At 33.5% G+C, this 18957-nt stretch overlaps 1 protein-coding gene across 2 annotated transcripts in view; it reads left to right on the forward strand.

Moving 5' to 3' along the window:
• Positions 1-18957, forward strand: part of LOC145681103 (putative phosphorylase b kinase regulatory subunit alpha) — a 147011-nt gene that overhangs the window by 78717 nt on the left and 49337 nt on the right. Inside the window, exons 12-16 of one of the 2 annotated variants that reach the window (XM_081752511.1) lie at positions 731-881; positions 5669-5741; positions 8917-9008; positions 12094-12258; positions 16608-16779. In XM_081752511.1, coding sequence (XP_081608637.1) covers positions 731-881; positions 5669-5741; positions 8917-9008; positions 12094-12258; positions 16608-16779 — 653 coding nt within the window. The remainder of the gene's footprint in view (positions 1-730; positions 882-5668; positions 5742-8916; positions 9009-12093; positions 12259-16607; positions 16780-18957) is intronic. The other variant, XM_081752510.1, reaches the window with a different exon arrangement.

Here is an 18957-nt window from a genome sequence, read left to right on the forward strand (position 1 = left end):
AATAATCTGCTGACAGGGTAAGTTTTCTTCAGAAGATTTCCGTGAACGCCTATCATAATGTTGCTAATATTTCAGAAATAGTTCGCGCCAAGTGAACTTTGTAATGGACAAACACCGTGTGCGTGGATTTTCTCAGGGTTCTTCCGTTTCCTCCCACTTTCTTCATTCCACCACTTCATTCATTTCTCATCATCACCGTCTCCTTTAGCCTTTGCGGAATAACTGTGGGACGTAAAACTCATAGATTTCATTTATTTCAGAAATTAACATTTCAGTAATTACTGCAGAATGACCCATTTGGTTGAAAAAATGGGGACAAGAAAGTTAAGTGGCCCGTACTTTATATTCTTTTGCGTATGTAAACGTCACTAGAAGTGACCTGTGTTCGATCATATTAAATACTTGAAAACAATATTCTTGTGTTCCTTGTTCCTTGAAACATATCTGTTGATCTTAAGTAACACACTTGTATGTTATTGCTTTGGGTTTTATCGAGAATCGATCTGGTGGACGTGTATTTTAATATTTGTTGGTTAATACATTGAGTTTTGAATATCTCACTTAATTCCATAACACAGCATGCATTTAACAGATTAATCGCTAATTAGCACGTATTTTTATGAAGTAGATATTACTAGTAGAAATTTGTTCACATAACTAGTAGTGCTTATGCTTACAACTTTAACTATTAATAAGTAGTGCATTGTCTTTGTTTTGTGTTATATTATAGAACTTTGATGGTGAGGAATTCTACCTTGGTAATGATATTGATCTACTGGCATGTAATTTCATGGATGATTTGGGATTTGTAACCATCAACTGGCGACATATGCTCGGACGTCCAACTGTAATAATGATGTTACATTCTAATGTATTGAATGGTAAGATTTGACCTGTGTGACCAACGGTAACCTTTCCCTTATCATAGGTTGTATGCAAGAAAAATGCCTGATAAATACACGCAGCAAGTTGGAACGATAGTTTGTGTGTTCAGTTGTACAGTGATGTGTGTAGCGTAACGTTCTTAACCTAATATATAAAAATGTCTGAATTTTAATTAATTATTTCAGAGGGAGTTAAAAAGGAACATACGGAGCGCATGTCCACACGTTGTTTGAAAAGAAACATGGAAATATAGCTTATTTGTGTTGACTTGATAGAAAATTTTCACACACATCAAGTTCAACTATTCTCTCCATAAGTCCAGCAGATTCTAACTTTGTTTCTCCATAATGAATGCTACTAGTATATCTTTTATTTTATCTGAATAGCAATCTAATATTTCTGACATTATGTAATATTTGTAATACTATCTTCTTGTTAATGCACTTAATAACTCTTATTTAAACGCGTTCAGTTTTCTTATAAATAATTAAAAAGAAGGATTTTCAGTCTCTTGTTATGTTTATTTACATAAACTATATCATGGAGATGAATTAAACAGTGTTTGTTTTCATATTGCTATATTATTAGAATAGCCAATGAATAACATCATATTCCTGGATTTTCTCCCGTTTCTGTTACATTTTCTCACTTTTTTGTTTTTTTCTTTACATTTTCTCTGGTTTTGTGTTACATTGTCTCCCGTTTTCTCTTACGTTGTTTCCCATTTTCTGTTACATTGTCTCCCGGTTTCTGTTACATTTTCATTCTTCCAATTGTTTAAAAATCATTCACCTTTATTAGTCATTCGCCTCCGTTAGGCAACAGGATATAACCTTCCGAAATTATGGTATATTTCATTTCACTTATTAGAACAGTCAAAAAAACAATCATTTGTTGGCAGGTAATTTTATAAAATAAAAAAGTAAGATAGGATTCTCACTACCATATCTATTCCTTCTTGCATTTTCTAAGTTTCATGGTTACGCTTCAAAATTGAATATATGCAAGTGAAAGATTTGGTATTCTTTCTTTGTGTCAAGTGCAAAACTACAAGAACTTTGTTATTGTGTATCATAGTAAGTTTGTAAATTTCTTTACAATCGGCTTTATTATTTACTGCCATTCTTTTAAACTCGTGTTCTGTCTCCTGTTGGAATGTTAATCTGAAACATTCTTATTCACAGTAATAATAATAAGTATTGCACCACAATGGTATCAGGAAAACTGTAAGGACAATGGTTGTAAAGTAACAGATGCAAACCATATACCCGTTGTATTGCAAAGAGACATAACTAAAAACAAAACAAAACAAATGATTATTTCTACAATATTGTATTGTACTAGTATCACAGTCAAGGCATTGTTATACTGTTTGTTCAATCTGGTTCCTGTATGCTTAATGATGTTCACATCCAGGAACAGTGTGGGCCACCCAATTCGGCAATTCAGAAGAAGATACCCGATGGATCTAAAGTTACTATCGAAAGATGGAGCGGGGATAAGAGTGCAGGAGAAAAAAATGAAGGAAACCTGTGATTCCATACCAGCTCGGCTTCAGACTGCTTGTCGTCATACACATAAAAGATCTGAACGTCACCATTAATCCTTATAGCATAAGGAAGCTATACACTTCAGTGTATGTGGACGCACGAGGACGGCCAGCTCGGTTTCAGACCTTGCTGACGATATCCTTCTCCACAAGATAGCACAAGTGGTAACTCGGGGTCAGTAACCTGAACGTGCCTTCATGTGTACTGCTGAACTACTTGAGAAGCATCCAGACTAGTAGTTTCAGACGTCACTTGCACATCAATAGTTGGCATTTCAGATGGAGTGAAAACAAACTTTGTAATTACCTTTTAAGGTTGAAATTCACAACTGCCAAGTTACTGTCCATTCCTGCTCCTTGAGTCTCTCACGCCAAAGGTGCGTACACTAAGCATATAGCCATGAGGGAACTCCTTCACTTAATCTACCACTGGGTGTACTGCAAGTGATAAGCATCTGGCAAAACTTCAAACGGTAAGCGTGTTGATCCACCTTGGTTTGAGCGCAGGGCTGGTCAACCTTAAAGAGAGAAGGGTAAGTCTACCCCATTGTCTGCAGCTCATCCTGCTTCACTTTCTCACATGAGAATTGTCATTGACATTGCCTATTGGAAAATGATAACGGTGCTTCCGTAGTAGAACCGTATGCATTATGAGAGATGATGTCATTTTATATATATGTTAATAATTTCCAAATGAATGCATTGAAATATTTTTAATTTTAAACAATTGTTATTAGTAGCTTTCTCTTTATTGTATTTTTGGTTAAAGTAGTAGTGTTGTGTTTGCTGTCATTTTAGTAAGTGTGCAAATGTCTCCACTATTACCTTGCTTTATATGGTCATTAGATCTGTGCTCCTAATTCTCTATGTTTGTGTGTGTATTGGTGTATAAATCTACATATATATCATTAAACAAAAGATATTTAGTTGATAGTTATGAACAAAAACGTACCGTAGCACTTAATTCTCAAAATTGAATCTTCCAATCGTCAAAATATTGAAGGGAGTAATGTAAAGGGAACAAAAAGTGACGGAAGTTCGACGTTGGACAGTGTCAGATATAAATTGAATGTTGTAGATGATTCATATTCATTAAGATTGACTGTAACTAACGACCGAACTGCTGTTTCAAGTATTCTTTTTTCGTTGTTCCCTCCAACATTTTAATGACAGAATGTTAAATTTAGAAAGCTAAACGCCTAGAGTATGTTTTTGTTCATAACTATCATGGAACTCCTTCATTCCAAGATACTGTATGTGATACCATTAATGAAACAAGTAGCAATTGAAAATGTAATTAAGTAAGTAACAGTCCAGCTGCACTAGCTTTTCGTAACTGCGAAAAGCTTTCATTATTTGTTAAATATAAACTGTAAAATTTCTGAAGTAATTTACGTGTGTTTTTAAGGCGTAAACGTAGAATTTCCTGATAAGTTAGAGTGGCATAAATAGAAAGTAATTTTTGTTAAACTAAATTTCAGAATTCTAAAAATTTCTTGATTGCCGCAAAAATATGAAAGTCTTTGAAGTTTTAACTTAACTTTTGATAAGGAAGATAATGAAATGTGTTGCTAAATAATATCATTTTAAAATACTTTGCTTAAGTGTATCCTATAAGATATACATCGTAATCATAAACATTAAGAAGACATTTATTCGGATATTGTTAACATGACTGGATATATCGCAAATATACTAAGATATAAATTATAATTTAGTTGTTTGTTTATATATTTCTTGTTAGTTGTGGCGAAATTAAGGCCATGTTGTTTTCTACTAGTTGAAGCCGTTGTATAGTCATCGACAAAAGTAAATAACATATTTCACATTTAATATTCGTATGAAAATGTTTTCTTTTGTCTCTGACAATATATAGACATGAATAACCCCAAACAACGGTATTTACGAAAACATTTGAAATTGTATGCTTTACATATACTATGTAAAGTATATGTATTATTACATAAATTTTTCGAACATTTAGATTCGATACTGGAAACAGGCTTCAATATCAAAAGAAAATTAGTAATATGCAATATTTAAAATAAAATATACAATATATATATATATATATATATATATATATATATATATATATATATATATATATATATATATATATATATATAATGGGGTGTTTCAAAACAACACCGACAACGTTTAGGAGGTGATTCCTGACACCAAGATAAGACAAAAAGTATAGACCATCCTGGGTGCTCAAATGCTTCCTTTTAGGGTTACAGACTGCCAAAAACATGGAAAAATGAATTTTAAAGGTCCATAGCTCCAAAACTATGGGACCTACATAGACGGATCAAGACTTCACTTAGGAACTGTTATGTGCCCTATCTAAATATCCATGTTTCAGAATCCTGCAATACTTCCTCCGCAACAATTTTTATGGAGATAGTTGGAGAGTACTTCATATTATATGCCCGTAGCCAAACTGCCTCTATAAGAGTTGCTGTGAAAGCATCTCAGGATTCTGAAACACGATTTTTGGATAGGGCACATAATAGTTCCTAAGTGGAGTCTTGACCCGACTATGGTAGATACCATAGTTTTGAAGCTATGAAGCTTTAAAATTCAGTTTTATCGTGTTTTCGGCAGCCTGTAACTCCGAAAGGAAGCATTTGTGCACCCAGGATGATCTATACTTTTTGTCTTATCTTGGTGTCAGGAATCACCTCGAGGCTGTCGGTGTTGATTTGAAACATCCTGTATATGCACTGTGTATACTGGTAGATGTAGATTATAGTTATTTAATGTGTGAAATTATAATGTAAATGTACGTGCGAAGAATGAGATTATAATGTAAAGTTTTATTGTGATAAAATATGAGAAAAAAATCTTGCAATTAGTTGGGAGAGGACCGCGGTGGCTCAGTGGTAAAGCGTTCACCTCTGGTGCTTGGGATCCTGGTTCGATCTCAGCTCGCGCCAAGTAAACTTCGTAGTGGACAAACGCCGTGTACATGGGTTTTCTCGGGGTTCTCCCGTTTCCTACCACTTTCTTCATACCACAATTCCATTCATTTCTCATCATCACCGTCTCCTTTAGCCTAGCCGACATAATCGTGGGACGTAAAACTAACAGATTTCATTTCATAGTTGGAAAGGACAATGTATAAAATACATGTTTTTAATATTTTATTAATTCAATACCTTGCTCACATCTCATTATCAAAAAGTACATTATCAGTATTACTCTGCTGATGGTCTCTTTGTGTTTCAGAACAGGGTAAAATACCTTTGGCAATGGTTACTACAATGAAAAAGCTGAAGAGTGGATATATAAATGGAACAAGGTAAGAACAGTTAATAAAAAAAGCAAATAACACAAGTCTTTCAGGAATTTACGTCATATATAGTTTTATAAATGATGTATTTCCGGTGACTGCTTCACTATTTTGGTATAAATGCCCTCAGGGATATGTTAACACATGGTTCTCAGAGCTGTCACTCAGTCTCAGGAAAATTTCATTTATTATATCTTCTTATTATATTTTTACTGCGAATTCACATAGTTGAACGGTTGCATATAGTGAAAGCATGCGTACTGTTATTATTGTGCTTGGAGAGAAACTCTCGTCATTTGGACGGTGAGGGCTCTAAAATGTGTTCCAAAAAAGCAATATTTTTTTTTTTTTTTTTTTAAAGAAAAAAAAGCTAAATCTCTCCGTGGGAGAATTTGTGATCATGCTAATGATAAATAGTAAGCCGGAATATTTATGCCCTCCAAAATATTTTCCTTCAGACGCTGTGCTGTTTTGAAATTGCTAATAGAAATGCTTAAAGTTTTGGAATAGTCTTCGTAAAGATCCATCCAGCGGGGTCGTAACATTTACTTGAAGTTTGAAATGCTAAAAAAAAAGCCTTGCACACTGTTCTCATCCGTATGTTTAAGTGGGTTACTTTAGTATTTAATTAGTTAATTTTTGTCATAATAGCATATCCTTTATTAAATTTAAATATTTTTAATTACTTGCTTCTACTTAAATTTGTACGTTCAGATATTTAGTTTTTCGTTGCTAGTTCACACATCTATCAATTTATCTTCACTGTTATTTGTCTTATTTATCTTCTAATTCATCAGAAGTTTCTCCCATTAACCTCACATTAACGGAAGGAGCGAGTTTCTGTTTAACATAATTACTCGACAAATCGACAATAATTATATCTAAGATTCTATCTTGTGAATGTTGATGTGGATAATATTCGTTAGATTGAAGTTCTTTAATCGAGTGCAGATACCTAGTGCAGAGGTAAAGACAAGAAAGATAATTTCATAATTTAGATTGTATAATACTACGATTTTAGTAGTGATAGCTTCTGAGTAATAATTTGTATATTTTTATGGCTCTGCAAGTAATACGCTGAATGGCTTGGAAATATAAGAAAATGTTCATTGTTCGATTGCTCGTACTTGTAATGGATTATTACTGAATAGTTTAGTTTAGTTTTGGATAGAAGTACATGAATGATATGCGATTAGGTTACGTAAAAAGAATAAACCTAAAACTTAAATGCCTTCGTTATAGCGTGTTCAACAACCAGAAACTAGCATGATGAATAAACTTTAGTCAAATTTTAGTTAAATAAATTAAGTCGAGAGATCAAAATTACAATTATGTCTAAATTATTTACTATCAACCATCTTAATTTTTGAAAAGAAGGCAAAAATACGCTAACAATACTTTTCTTGTCACATATTTTTGTGGTAATATGCTCGTGTTCTGCATTTCTTAATGTGTTAACGTAAATTTCAATATGTCTTGGTAAATTTTAGCCAAGGGACAAAAATTTTAGTGCTAAATTTTAGCCACTTTAATGTACAGTTGTTCCAAAAGTTAGACTTTACCCCATTTAACCTACCTATTTTCTTCACTCGTATGACGTTTATTTTTCTTACTTTAAGCAGTTAATCATAAAAAATAAAATAAAATATTTTGTATTTGCATTTAGTAGTTTCCTTGTTATAGTGATTACTACTGTTACGAGCCTTTTCCGCTTGTCTAAATGGATAGCGCGCGTACCTTAGTGTGCCGGGTCCGGTGAGAGTTTTGAAATTTTAATGCATTACAGGAATTCGAATTCCACCTTAAAATGAAGGTTCGTGTATGACATAGCCTCGATGCTGGAAAGGGACGCTAAATCCAACCAACTATTGCACAAGTAACGAATTATCTAAGTAAGTTATTTGCTGAAAGATATACAGAATTTAAAGTATAAACACTGGTACATAGTTCATGCATTTTGATTCTGGAGTCGTGGAGACGATGTAATGCATTGTATATTCTCAATTGTTATTGTTAACTGTATATTCTTAATATATTTACACAATAGATAAGATACGGTGGAACAACAGTAGAGCTTTTACTTCTGCTGTGAGAGATTTGGTTCGAACCAGACCACGTAAATTTGTGTGTTGTGCAATATCGGGTCTATATTTTTCACAGTTCTCCCGTTTTCTTTCACATTTCTTATTTTCCCGTCCTTGCATAACCATCATTTGTGTTTATCCGTGTCCGTTTCCTTTAGTCCACCACTGTGGAATTTCAAGCTGAAGTTTTTTTCTTCTTTCTTTTTCGGCGACATAAGTATATATTTTAAATCATGGTATCTACTTTCACTTGTACTTGTATGTCTACGCATAGAGTGTCAACAACATAAATATACTGGATTACAAGACTGCCCTCTTCCTCTGGCCAAGAATTGTCTGAACGATATATGCTTATAGATATCGAAGTAATGTATTACAATGCTATGGGTGGTGCATGACGACTGCCACTTACAGGTTCTTATCCTACAGAACCTAGAACAAACAAAATGTATGAATAGTTCGCGGTGTGCCGCAATGTTTGTTTAAGGGATCAAGTCGCAAGTTCTTATCTGTTTCTAGATTGTATTCGTCACAAGTTAACAGCAATATTCACCCAACTTCTTTGACAACATTCTTACTTTTTTTTTCTTTCTTTCTTCAGACCAGCAATGTTTCGATTAGTTTGACGCAGCTTTCCTATTCCATGTCCTAAGCCAGACTTTTCATCTCCGTGTACCTTTTCTTCCCTATATCTTATATTATTTGGTCCATACATTTCAATCTTTTTTTTTTTTTTTTTTTTTTTTTTGCTAGCTTTTTGCGCTCTTGTCATTTCCTCCATAGCTAACAGTAGGAGTCATCCATGTCTTATAATATGTTCTATCTATTTCTTCTCTTCTTTTCTAAATATTTGCCATAAGTAGAAGCTTTGCTTTGTATATAATTAAACACAAACAAATTATTTGCTGAGCAAAGTGTCTGATGAAGCCAAAGTGTTAGTTGACGGAACTGTCACACGTGTGTAGTTTTTTAGTGTGAATATATTGTTTTGCTCAGCAAATAGTTTGTTTGTTTTTTTCTAAATAATCTTCACTACTTTCTTTTTTTTTCTTTTTTATCTAATCAAAGGAGTAATAAGAAATATTTTACTTTAATTTCAGAGTGACTCTTGGAAACTTGAGGGATTTCCTAAGTACATCCTGTATTACAAATTTAAGCTTTCTCGGAAGTCAAGAGGATGGGATGCCTGATAGTAAGCGTTTGACTATTATCAACTAAATTAAAAGTAAAATACATGTATTGATGTGACATTTTTTTCTTATAAGTATTTTATTACAAGTATATGTGCGTCTTTGTTAGGAATATGTGCATTACTGTTAGTTTTTTTTTTTTTTTTTTTTTTTTTTGTGTGTGTGTGAGTGTGTGAGTTCATTGTTTTGAGAATTCAAACAAACAATACATAGAATCTGCTACTTAAGAGTATTTATGTTTCATTTCAGTACATAAATAAGTAATCTTTTCACCCAGCAGAATAAAAATTATGAACTGTATGAGATTCTAAGTGAATATCGTGCCTTTTAACACCATTAAAATTCGTTTTAATCGTTATTCTCAAAAACTACGCATCAGAATTTATTCTCAAGCCTGTCATTTTGTTCAACTCGATGAGATCTAGGGATTCAAGGGACTGTTTTTTTTTGTTAAACGCTAATAACATTGTAGAAGTTATGAGTTGTAATTGCATAAAACTAAATCCATGTTCTACTTACAGATTCCTGAATTTCCTTTAAGCTTACCAACTTTCGTCTCCCCTCTGGAGTCTTGGTCACAGAGGTTAAAACAGGAAGAAAAAGAATAGAAACATCAAGAAATAAAAATGGAACGGACTTAACAAGGGAAGAACTGTGTTGTACGGAAACACGTTCTCAAGTACGTCAGCGATCAGCGGATGAAGGTGATGCAAACTAAAACATGGCGGAATCAATCTGCGTGCCTCTCTTGTTCCTTGTTGCAAGGTTGCCAACTCATATTATTATTTTTATTGTCATGCCAATGCTCTGAAGATTTTGTAATTACTGCCTTCCTTTTGTAAACACCGAATTTAAATTTAGACAAGGGATGGTTGAGTGACGAATGGGAGGCGGTAATTACAAAATTTCCACAGCATTGGCATGACAATAAAAATAATGAGTTGGCAACCTTCCAATAAGGAACAAGAGAGGCACACAGATGGACTACGCCATGTTTTAGTTTGCATCATCTTCATCCGCTGATCGCTGACATACTTGAAAACGTGTTTCCGTACAACACAGCTCTTCCCTTGGTAAGTCCATTCCATTTTTATTTCTTGATGTTTCTATTCTTTTTCTTCCTGTTTTTACCCTCTGTGACCAAGACTTCAGAGGAGAGACGAAAGCTTGTAAGCTTAAAGGAAATTCAGGAATTACAGAAATCTGTAAGTAGATTAAAAAAAAAAAAAAAAAAAAAAAAAAGAATTCCTGAGCGTTGTTTTACATTGTCTTAAATCCCTTGTGTTAGATGGAATTTTGTTCGTATATGCGTGGTAACTATATAGACCCTCTTTGCCTCTGTTTCTTGTTTTCTGATCTCGCATTCGATAACTTCTAATACCAGTAAACCTCATAATTGTCTCACGATGCTGGATCAATACTGAAAGTTCTGTGCTCCACGAGGAATCGAAGCCTGGGCCATGCATTTCAATTACACTCACATTGGCAATTAGACTGTATGGGAACATATGTGTATAATTGTAATATATTTTTATTTAAAATGAACTACAATAGATTCTTGATTATCCGGCCTCATATAGCGGAAGGATAGTCCGGAAAACAAAAAAGCCGGATAGGGCTGAAGTTCTGTAAATCTCACTTTCTGTAACACCCATACGATTAAAACCCCACTATTTACACCAAAACTCGCTTTTATTTATATTTTCTGATCTCTTATGCAACGACATTGACTTCTGTATAACTTGAATGGGGGGGGGGACCTTCAGGTATGTATGTTTCGTTGTTGGATATCCAGATTGTGGGGTGACCAAGCAAACTTCGGTGAGTCCCCAGGATCGTCGCCTATGCTCTTAGGCCAGTACTTTATAAATGTTTCCTGTATACTATACTGTAAGTTTTAAAAATTTAGTACAGAAAATATAATGGTTAAATTAATTGTAGAAAACATAAATGTGATGTACACCTACATACATACAGTGTAAAATTAAACAAAACATTAACGTAAAATGTAACCCTAACTCTCTAGTACAATGATTTAAGCTTATTTTACTGTTCAATCGTAAAAAATTACACAAATGTGAGAAGGTAGGTCTAAGAAAAATAATCGAAACTTACAGGTTTTAGTGTTTGGAAAAGTCCTTGATCGATGAGTACTTCACTTTGGCAAAGTCACATTTTTATGAAGGCTTTAAAAGTTGAGCAAATCACTAAAAAAAAATTATTCTTAGTTTTATTGCGAAACTTTTTTGAACTAGACCGGATAATCGCTAACTGAATAGTTGAGGAGAATATACTGTACTTTTCAGTCTGAACAGTCTTACGTTCTGTGACGAGATTTTGTACTTGAGTTAGATTGTTTCAGTGTTTGTTGAGGTTCCTCCCTTCCTGTAGAAGCCTTCTGAGAGGAAAAGCAGGTATCTCACTTCTCGAAACAAAAATTAAATCTACTTCTTAGACAACGTGTGTTCCACTGTTCATAGAATTGATTATTGATTTTAATTCTTCATCCTTCCCGTGAATAAAAATGGAATGAAATCCCAGGTAACTGAAACGAAATTAGCTTGTTGCAAAAAGTACAATGCACAGTTTAAATGCTGACAACTGACTCAATCTTTGTCCTGGTGTAGAGCATGGCTCAGTGGTAGAGCGTTCACCTCCGGTGCGTGGGGTCCCTGGTTCGATCCCAGCTCGCCGTGTGGACTTTGTGGTGGACAAACACCGTGCTCGTGGGTTTTCTCAGGGTTCTCCCGTTTCCTCCCGCTTACTTCATTCCACCATTTCATTCATTTCTCATTATCACCGTCTCCTTTAGCCTAACCGGCATAATCGTGGAACGTAAAACTTAAAGATTTCATTTCATTTTTTTCAATCTTTGTCCATTCTATGTCTAAAAATTGAAATGAATTTTGTAGATAATTGCATTTCGTGTGTTTTCCTTGTTGTAGAATTAATATACAGAAATCTGTGAAGAATACATAGTTGAAATGAAATTTAACAGTTGATATCAATATTCTGGTGAAAATTTTCAGCAATTATATTTATTTAATTCATTGCTTATTTTCTTTTTTCTTCTTCTTCTTTTTTCAGAATTAAACCCTCAAGTACAACAGTATCTTGAAGAACACCTTCAAAAGTCTCTTACATCTCGTTCTCAGCTGTTAGTGAAGTCTCCTGTTAAAAGAGCCAAAAGCATGCGACGGAAGATCTCAGTTCGAGGAACAATTAAGAAAACTAGGTCCATTGCTGTAGAGCGTACGTATTTTTGTATTCTGCCTATTTTTAAGCTTCAGTTCAATATAATTTTTTTCTTTCTTTCTTTCTATGAGTTAACTGAAGTTTCATTGTAAGATTTTTAAATTATAAGAATCTTGAAAGAGCAAATTGTCACTGTTAATTATAATTCATTTATAGTTAAACTTTGCGTAAAGTTGGCATTCACTACCTTTTTTAAGTATCTAAGTAAATAAATAAGTCATTAATAGTAATAGTTTCATTTTCCAGCAATAAATATTAATGTTAGTTGTAATGTTAAATTTCAATTTGATTATTTGAATGGGTATTTCATGTAATTTAAGTTAATACGTTAACTAATTAGGTTTTATTCTTAATTTTAATTGAGAAGTTAATAAGTAATTTAATTTTAATTTGTTTTTAATTTTAAAATTAACTGTTAAAGAGTCTAATCTCATTGATTGATAATATGTGAGTTAGTAGTGAGAACCTTCTTATCTTTAATATTGTTGTGAATATACATTTTCTCTTCATGCTAACTTTGAGATTAATGAAGATTGCATTTTTGTACATAAGTAGAAGAAAATCAATACCCAAATAATATGTTAAAATTCATGCAGCACGTATCTTTTAATAAATGAAACACTAGGAAATTGCTTACCCAGTTGTGGAAGTACAGCAGTACGTAACTACTTCGGAGCGGATATTTTGGTTATCTACATGCAGTCATGTTCTGGTCTTGCTCAAAAGTTTGTTGGCTTGCAAAAAGTTTACTTCATTTCTTCTAAGACTGCTATTCGTAATATATGATGTATGATCTTGAATTTACATGACGTTTTCATTGTGAATATTTATCTCACAAAAATAAAGTTTAAGAAAAACAAATTTCAAAATAACTATGTACAAAAAAAAAAAAAAAAAAAAAAAAAAGTGAATGGAAACTTTACACATTTCAACATGTTTAAAATTCTGTTCCAAAACATCAATATTAAAATACTGCCCAAATAGGTAACCAGTTCCCTACTATTTCATCAATACCTATGTACCTATTTAGTTATTAAATCTGACGTCAAATGTGGGTTATTTTCTTATAGCATACCAAATTTTCTAGCTCTAAATATATTAGATGTGTATATTAAAGATTTAGAAAAGAAGATAGTCCTATAGTAGCGATTATGCATTACATTAGAACAGTCCTAACAACAAATTTAAAAAGAATAGTGTATCATGCATACATACAAAATCATCTGATATATTTTTGTATTATTTGGAGACACACTAATAAATCGAAAATACAATCACTCTCAATAGCAAAAGAAAGTCATAAGAACTATGAATTGTCGTCCTATGTACTATCCAGTAAGAGTTTGTCAATGGAATTAAACATACTTCCATTCGATTTACTACTAAAAATTTATTCTTGTGTGTACCTGTATCTGTATAAAGTACGTACACATAATATACATAGTGTAGCCATATAGTCCAACTCATCGAATAGTAATGAAGAAGATTTTAACTTTTTAAGTGAACCTCGTATAAAAGCACACTAAAGAATTTTTCTCTCAGCAAACAGACGAATATGCATATGTGTGTATGTGTTGCGTCTGCGACGGAAGTCTTGGTGGACCCTCTCGTTTCTCCAAATACGGTGCTAAAATTCGGTACAGGGAGCAAACTTCATCTCCAAAAATTCCTGCCTATAGGTTGTCATAGTTATTTTTAGCTCTGACATCAACAGGTTGCATTGTGAGCCTCTCCGCTCGGTAAAAGCACGGAGAGGCGGGGAGAAAATCCAAATCAGTCTGACGATTGTTTCTGGTGTGATAACAGCTTCTAACCACGCAGTGTCTAAAAAATTATGTGAATTTACAAAAAGCACAATCAAAAGTAAAAATAAAATGCTGTTTACGTACGTTTGCACAATTCAGTGTAATGTAAAGTATCGTTAGTGCAACATATTATACTAAATAAAAGAAAATGTAAAGCAACGCAGTCCAAAGCCTTCGGACAACTCTCAAAAGTTAAATCCAAAGGAGCTAGCTGCGCAATGGAGAAACTTCAAGACCACTCGAAAGAAGATAAAATGGAAAGTAGAAAAATTCATCCTTCCAACTTTAAGTAAATCCCCCTGGAACCTGGAAATTATCTTTCTTCAGCATCAAAGTGGGTGAGAAGTGAAAGTGTGAAATAATAAAAACGTACGATGTAGTGAAGTTCAACCGTTAGCTCGCGACTACCGCGTCTTCCGCGACTGCAATAAGAAGAATTAGGCCAAATGTAAAATTGCATTATCATATCCATTATTTAAATCAAAGTGCCAGTGTGTAATTTAATTTGTACTAGTGAAGATTCAGTATTATTAATTAAAATCAAAAAATTATAATTACACGTATCCTTTTTTAATAATTTACTAAAATAATTACAATGACCTAAATTTATGTTTTAGAATTTAAGAAAATTTAATTTACTTTTCAGTATAAATAATTAATGCCTATACAACGTAATAATCTTCGCATTATTAAATTGTATTGGCATTAGAGATACAATTAGAATCAGTCTCTATGTTAATTTTCCAGAATGTCCTGACCCGAACTCTGAACCGTATTGTCCAGTGGTTATGTGATCGCTTTGCTAAAATCTCCGAACCGCTAATAAAGCCTAAAGGAGACGTCCAAAACATAGAGGATAGAATCCCAGACTGTCATGAATGCCTAAGCCCTTCTAGGAATCCACAGGACACGAACCGAACACGAACTTGACCAGTTTCTTCCTTAATCCAATATTAAGGCTGCTAGTTAAGAATGACCTTTTCTTGTTGAATGCTTCTTTGGGTATGGCAATTCTCGACCTGATCTCTTTGGTACAGTAAAAGTCTTTCGTCAAAATACTTCCCAGATATTTGAAATAATCGACCTCTTCAAGTACTTTTTGTTCTACTCTGACCCGTAAGGGCGCATTTCCATGGGATTTTCCCATGACTTTCGATTTTTCGATGTTGATTTCCATTTCATATAGTTTTCCAATTTCAACTATTTTGTCAATAATCTCCTGTAGTCCTTCTTCGGTTCTAGCTATAATAACCGTATCATCTACATACCTGATCTTGTTAATGATCTGCCCTCCAGTCATGAAATCTCCAATTCCCATTAATGCTTCATCATTAAACATTCACTGTAAATGTTAAATAATTGGGGCGACGTACTACATCCGTGTCTGACTTCTCTTTCAATCTTGGGGGCGCGGTGGCTCAGTGGTAGAGCGTTCACCTCCGGTGCTTGGGGTCCCTGATTCGATCTGAGCTTGCGCCGTGTGGACTTTGTGGTGGACAAACACTGTGCTCGTGGGTTTTCTCGAGGTTCTCCCGTTTCCTCCCACTTTCTTCATTCCCCCATTTCACTCATCTCTCATCATCACCGTCTCCTTTAGCCTAACCGGCATAAGCGTGGGACGTAAAACTAAAGATTTCATTTCATTTCATTTTAATTTTCTCTTCCAATCTCCACACTATTGATTTCTCCATCATTCAAGCGCAACTTGACTCGTACAAATTGCGAATGAGTTGTCGGTCTCTCCAATTGACCCCAATTGAAATTGACAGTGTTAATTCAACAACTTATGTTATAAATAGTGTTAAATATAATATCATTCAAACTTACAATACACTGCCAAAAAGTTTGAAGGATATAAAATCAATTTCATTATTTAGAAAAGAAATTTAACAAAAAAATACTTTTAGAATAAATATGTTGAATGACACATATCATATCATGTAGAAATGACACAAAAATACGAAAATGATAGATATACTTAGTCCCTTAATGTGAGCTAGTGCTCGTTGGAATAATCTAATTTTCATTCCTTGTTTTTTTATATCTTCAGTATTTGTCAATATATCATACAGGAATTTGGGATTAACCATTCCCTTTATAAAATATAATGTAGGAAATCTTGATGTAAGCGACTTGTCTTTAAATAATTATTACCAAATAGAAGGTGTGGGAAATCTGGAGGCTACCGATATCTCGTTAATTATTTACAGGATATAAAGTATAGGAAATTTAATACCCAATTTCCGTTGAGTATTTTCGCTTTCTTAATTTTTTTCTCTCTTTCTTTTTGATTGTTAATTTATTGTAACCTACTAACGTATTAAATTTTGATATGTTAAAGCATTTGTGAATTTCCACTGGATGTTAAATGAATTTCTACAGTTGGAAGTCTAGTTTAATAATGTAGGTAATTCATGTATATTCCTTCTTTAATAAACTTAGATTACAAATTAGAAAATAATAATAATAATAATAATATCAAGTGGGATGATGATCATGATGAAGAATATATCTATTTTATTTTATTTTGTTTATTTTCAGCTGAAATTCTAGGAATGCAAAGTGAAGAAAGGCGTGTGTCCATCATGAGCAGTCAGCCAATTGCCATTGAGTTTGACCGCTCAGAAAGCCAACCTCGAAGTCCGTCTCCAGAAGATAGCTATTTGCCGTGGAAAACCTTAGCCGTTCCACACTCACCTACACCACGTCATAGGTAGAGTATATAGAAAAGTCATAACATTATCTATAGAATTATTCTGATAAAACGGTTCTGTGTAGACATAATTATTTCCTATTATTAGTATTTTAAATTACCGCCTTGTCGATTCTATTAATAACTCATCTGTTTCCCTAGATCAATATTAACGGACTAAAAACATATCCATGAAGAAACTAAATGTCGATTGAAAGCAGGGAATTCGTGTTATTATTCAATTCAAAATCTTTTGTCGTCGCGAATTCTGTCGAGGAATTTCAAGCTTAAAATACATAAAACGATAACCATGCCTGTTCTGCTGTATGGTTGTGAAACATAGTTGCCTAGTCTGAGGTAAGAACGCAGACTGAAAGTATTTAAGAATAAAATTCTGAGAGAATATTCGGAAACGAGGAACTAGTATGTACATAATTTATCCCGTTTACTAAATATTGTTAGGGTCATCAAGCCTAGAAGGCTCAGGTAGGCAGGTCATGTGACGAGAATGGATGAAATTAGGAAAGCTTTCAAAGTTTTAACTGGAAATCCAATCGAAAAACGTCCATTAGGAAGACTAGGCGCGGATGGGAGGACCATATTAAGATGGATCTCGCAGAAATAGAAATACGAAGTAGAAATTGGATCCAGTTGGCTAAGGATAGAAGTCAGTGGAGAGCTTTTGTGAACGCGGTATTGAATCTCCGGGTCCCATAGGCCATAGAGTTAGTTAGTTAATCCCCTAGATGGCTGACATGATGAAGTGGTTTAAGATGTTAGGCTGACAATCTGTAACTTGTTCCAGTCCTGCTCAGTGCGTAAGTGTTACGTATGGTCCATTCACCGCTCATTTCATAGTCACCATTCACTTCTAATCGTTTCTCCTTTAGCCTATAAGAGCTAAAGTGATATCCAAACTTGGAGACGTAAAGCTCAAAAATTACTCATATAAATCCATTGATCCCCGTACACACAGTCCCGGGTTCGATTACGATGGGGATGCCTGCCTCGAATACAAGCCCGAGTAATGGTTTGGATATCATTTTAAACAGGTCTCGCTTTATTTAGCCTTGGAGGGAAAAGGAACTTCAATTAGTTGATTGATCTCGGTCAAAACCATATCTGAACTTTACAGACATCCGTCTAGCCCTATACTTCTACTTTAATATCGTAAATACAACTAATAATTTAGATATTATTTCCACTAAATAAGATTAGGAATCATTACACCATGTCTCAAGTATAATATGAGAGAAGACTAACAAATGTCTTAATTGTATAACCTCCAGTATATCAGTGTTGATCATAAAGTCGCTAAATCGTCATCAAAATGGATTCTCGGCTGTATAATTTATTTTGTCAATAAATTTGAAGCAAAGACAGCTATTATATTACATATTACTTTAAACTAAAGAGGACGTAGTTTTCTCCAAATTACAATAAAGTGTACTCAGTTTAGACTCCGAACTCAAATTTTTGAGGAAAGAACTCGCTCGGTCATCTACTTATGCTTGTTACCATACAATGAGCTCTCCATACTACAAAATCATTTATTTATTTATTTTCTCTTTTATTCAGATTCATCCACAAAATAATTATTCTTATTACACAATTAGCAACACCTCAGACCTGTACAGCTATCCTCAGCAATTAGCACATCAAAATATTTCTATCTAGTATTATGTACTTATATATTGTTAATAACAGCAAGGAGAAAATAAAATAATTTTTATTGCTTTGTAGAAAATGAACGCAGGAAAACTATGAATTAAACTAAAAGTTTGTTGTCAGCTTTCCCATAGAATATATAAGAAAGTATGTCGATATACTTTGGACTTCAAATCTTTCCCTATCTTAGCTCTGAAAATGGGTCAGCATTTTTATATTGGTATGTTTTGCTGTGTTGTGTTTAACTTAACTATGATAAATTTATTCCGTTAATCTATGTTTATTGTCTTAAGTATGTTTTCTCAAAATTCGTATTGCAGAAATATGTATAAATGCTCCGCAAAATTTTATACCTCATGTACAATATTATGGTCCTACTTATTTTCGTGATAATACGAACATAAACAGACACAAATCCATTGACTTACTTGCACTGTCAGAAGTAGTGAAAAACGGTTTCTTAAATGTTATACATGAAGTGTAAACAACATGGACATGTTTTCTAAATAACTTAAATGCCAGGATTAATTA

Source organism: Thermobia domestica, chromosome 3 (genome assembly GCF_964235325.1).
Source record: "Thermobia domestica chromosome 3, izTheDome1.hap1.1, whole genome shotgun sequence".
In the NCBI taxonomy this organism is placed as follows: domain Eukaryota; kingdom Metazoa; phylum Arthropoda; class Insecta; order Zygentoma; family Lepismatidae; genus Thermobia; species Thermobia domestica.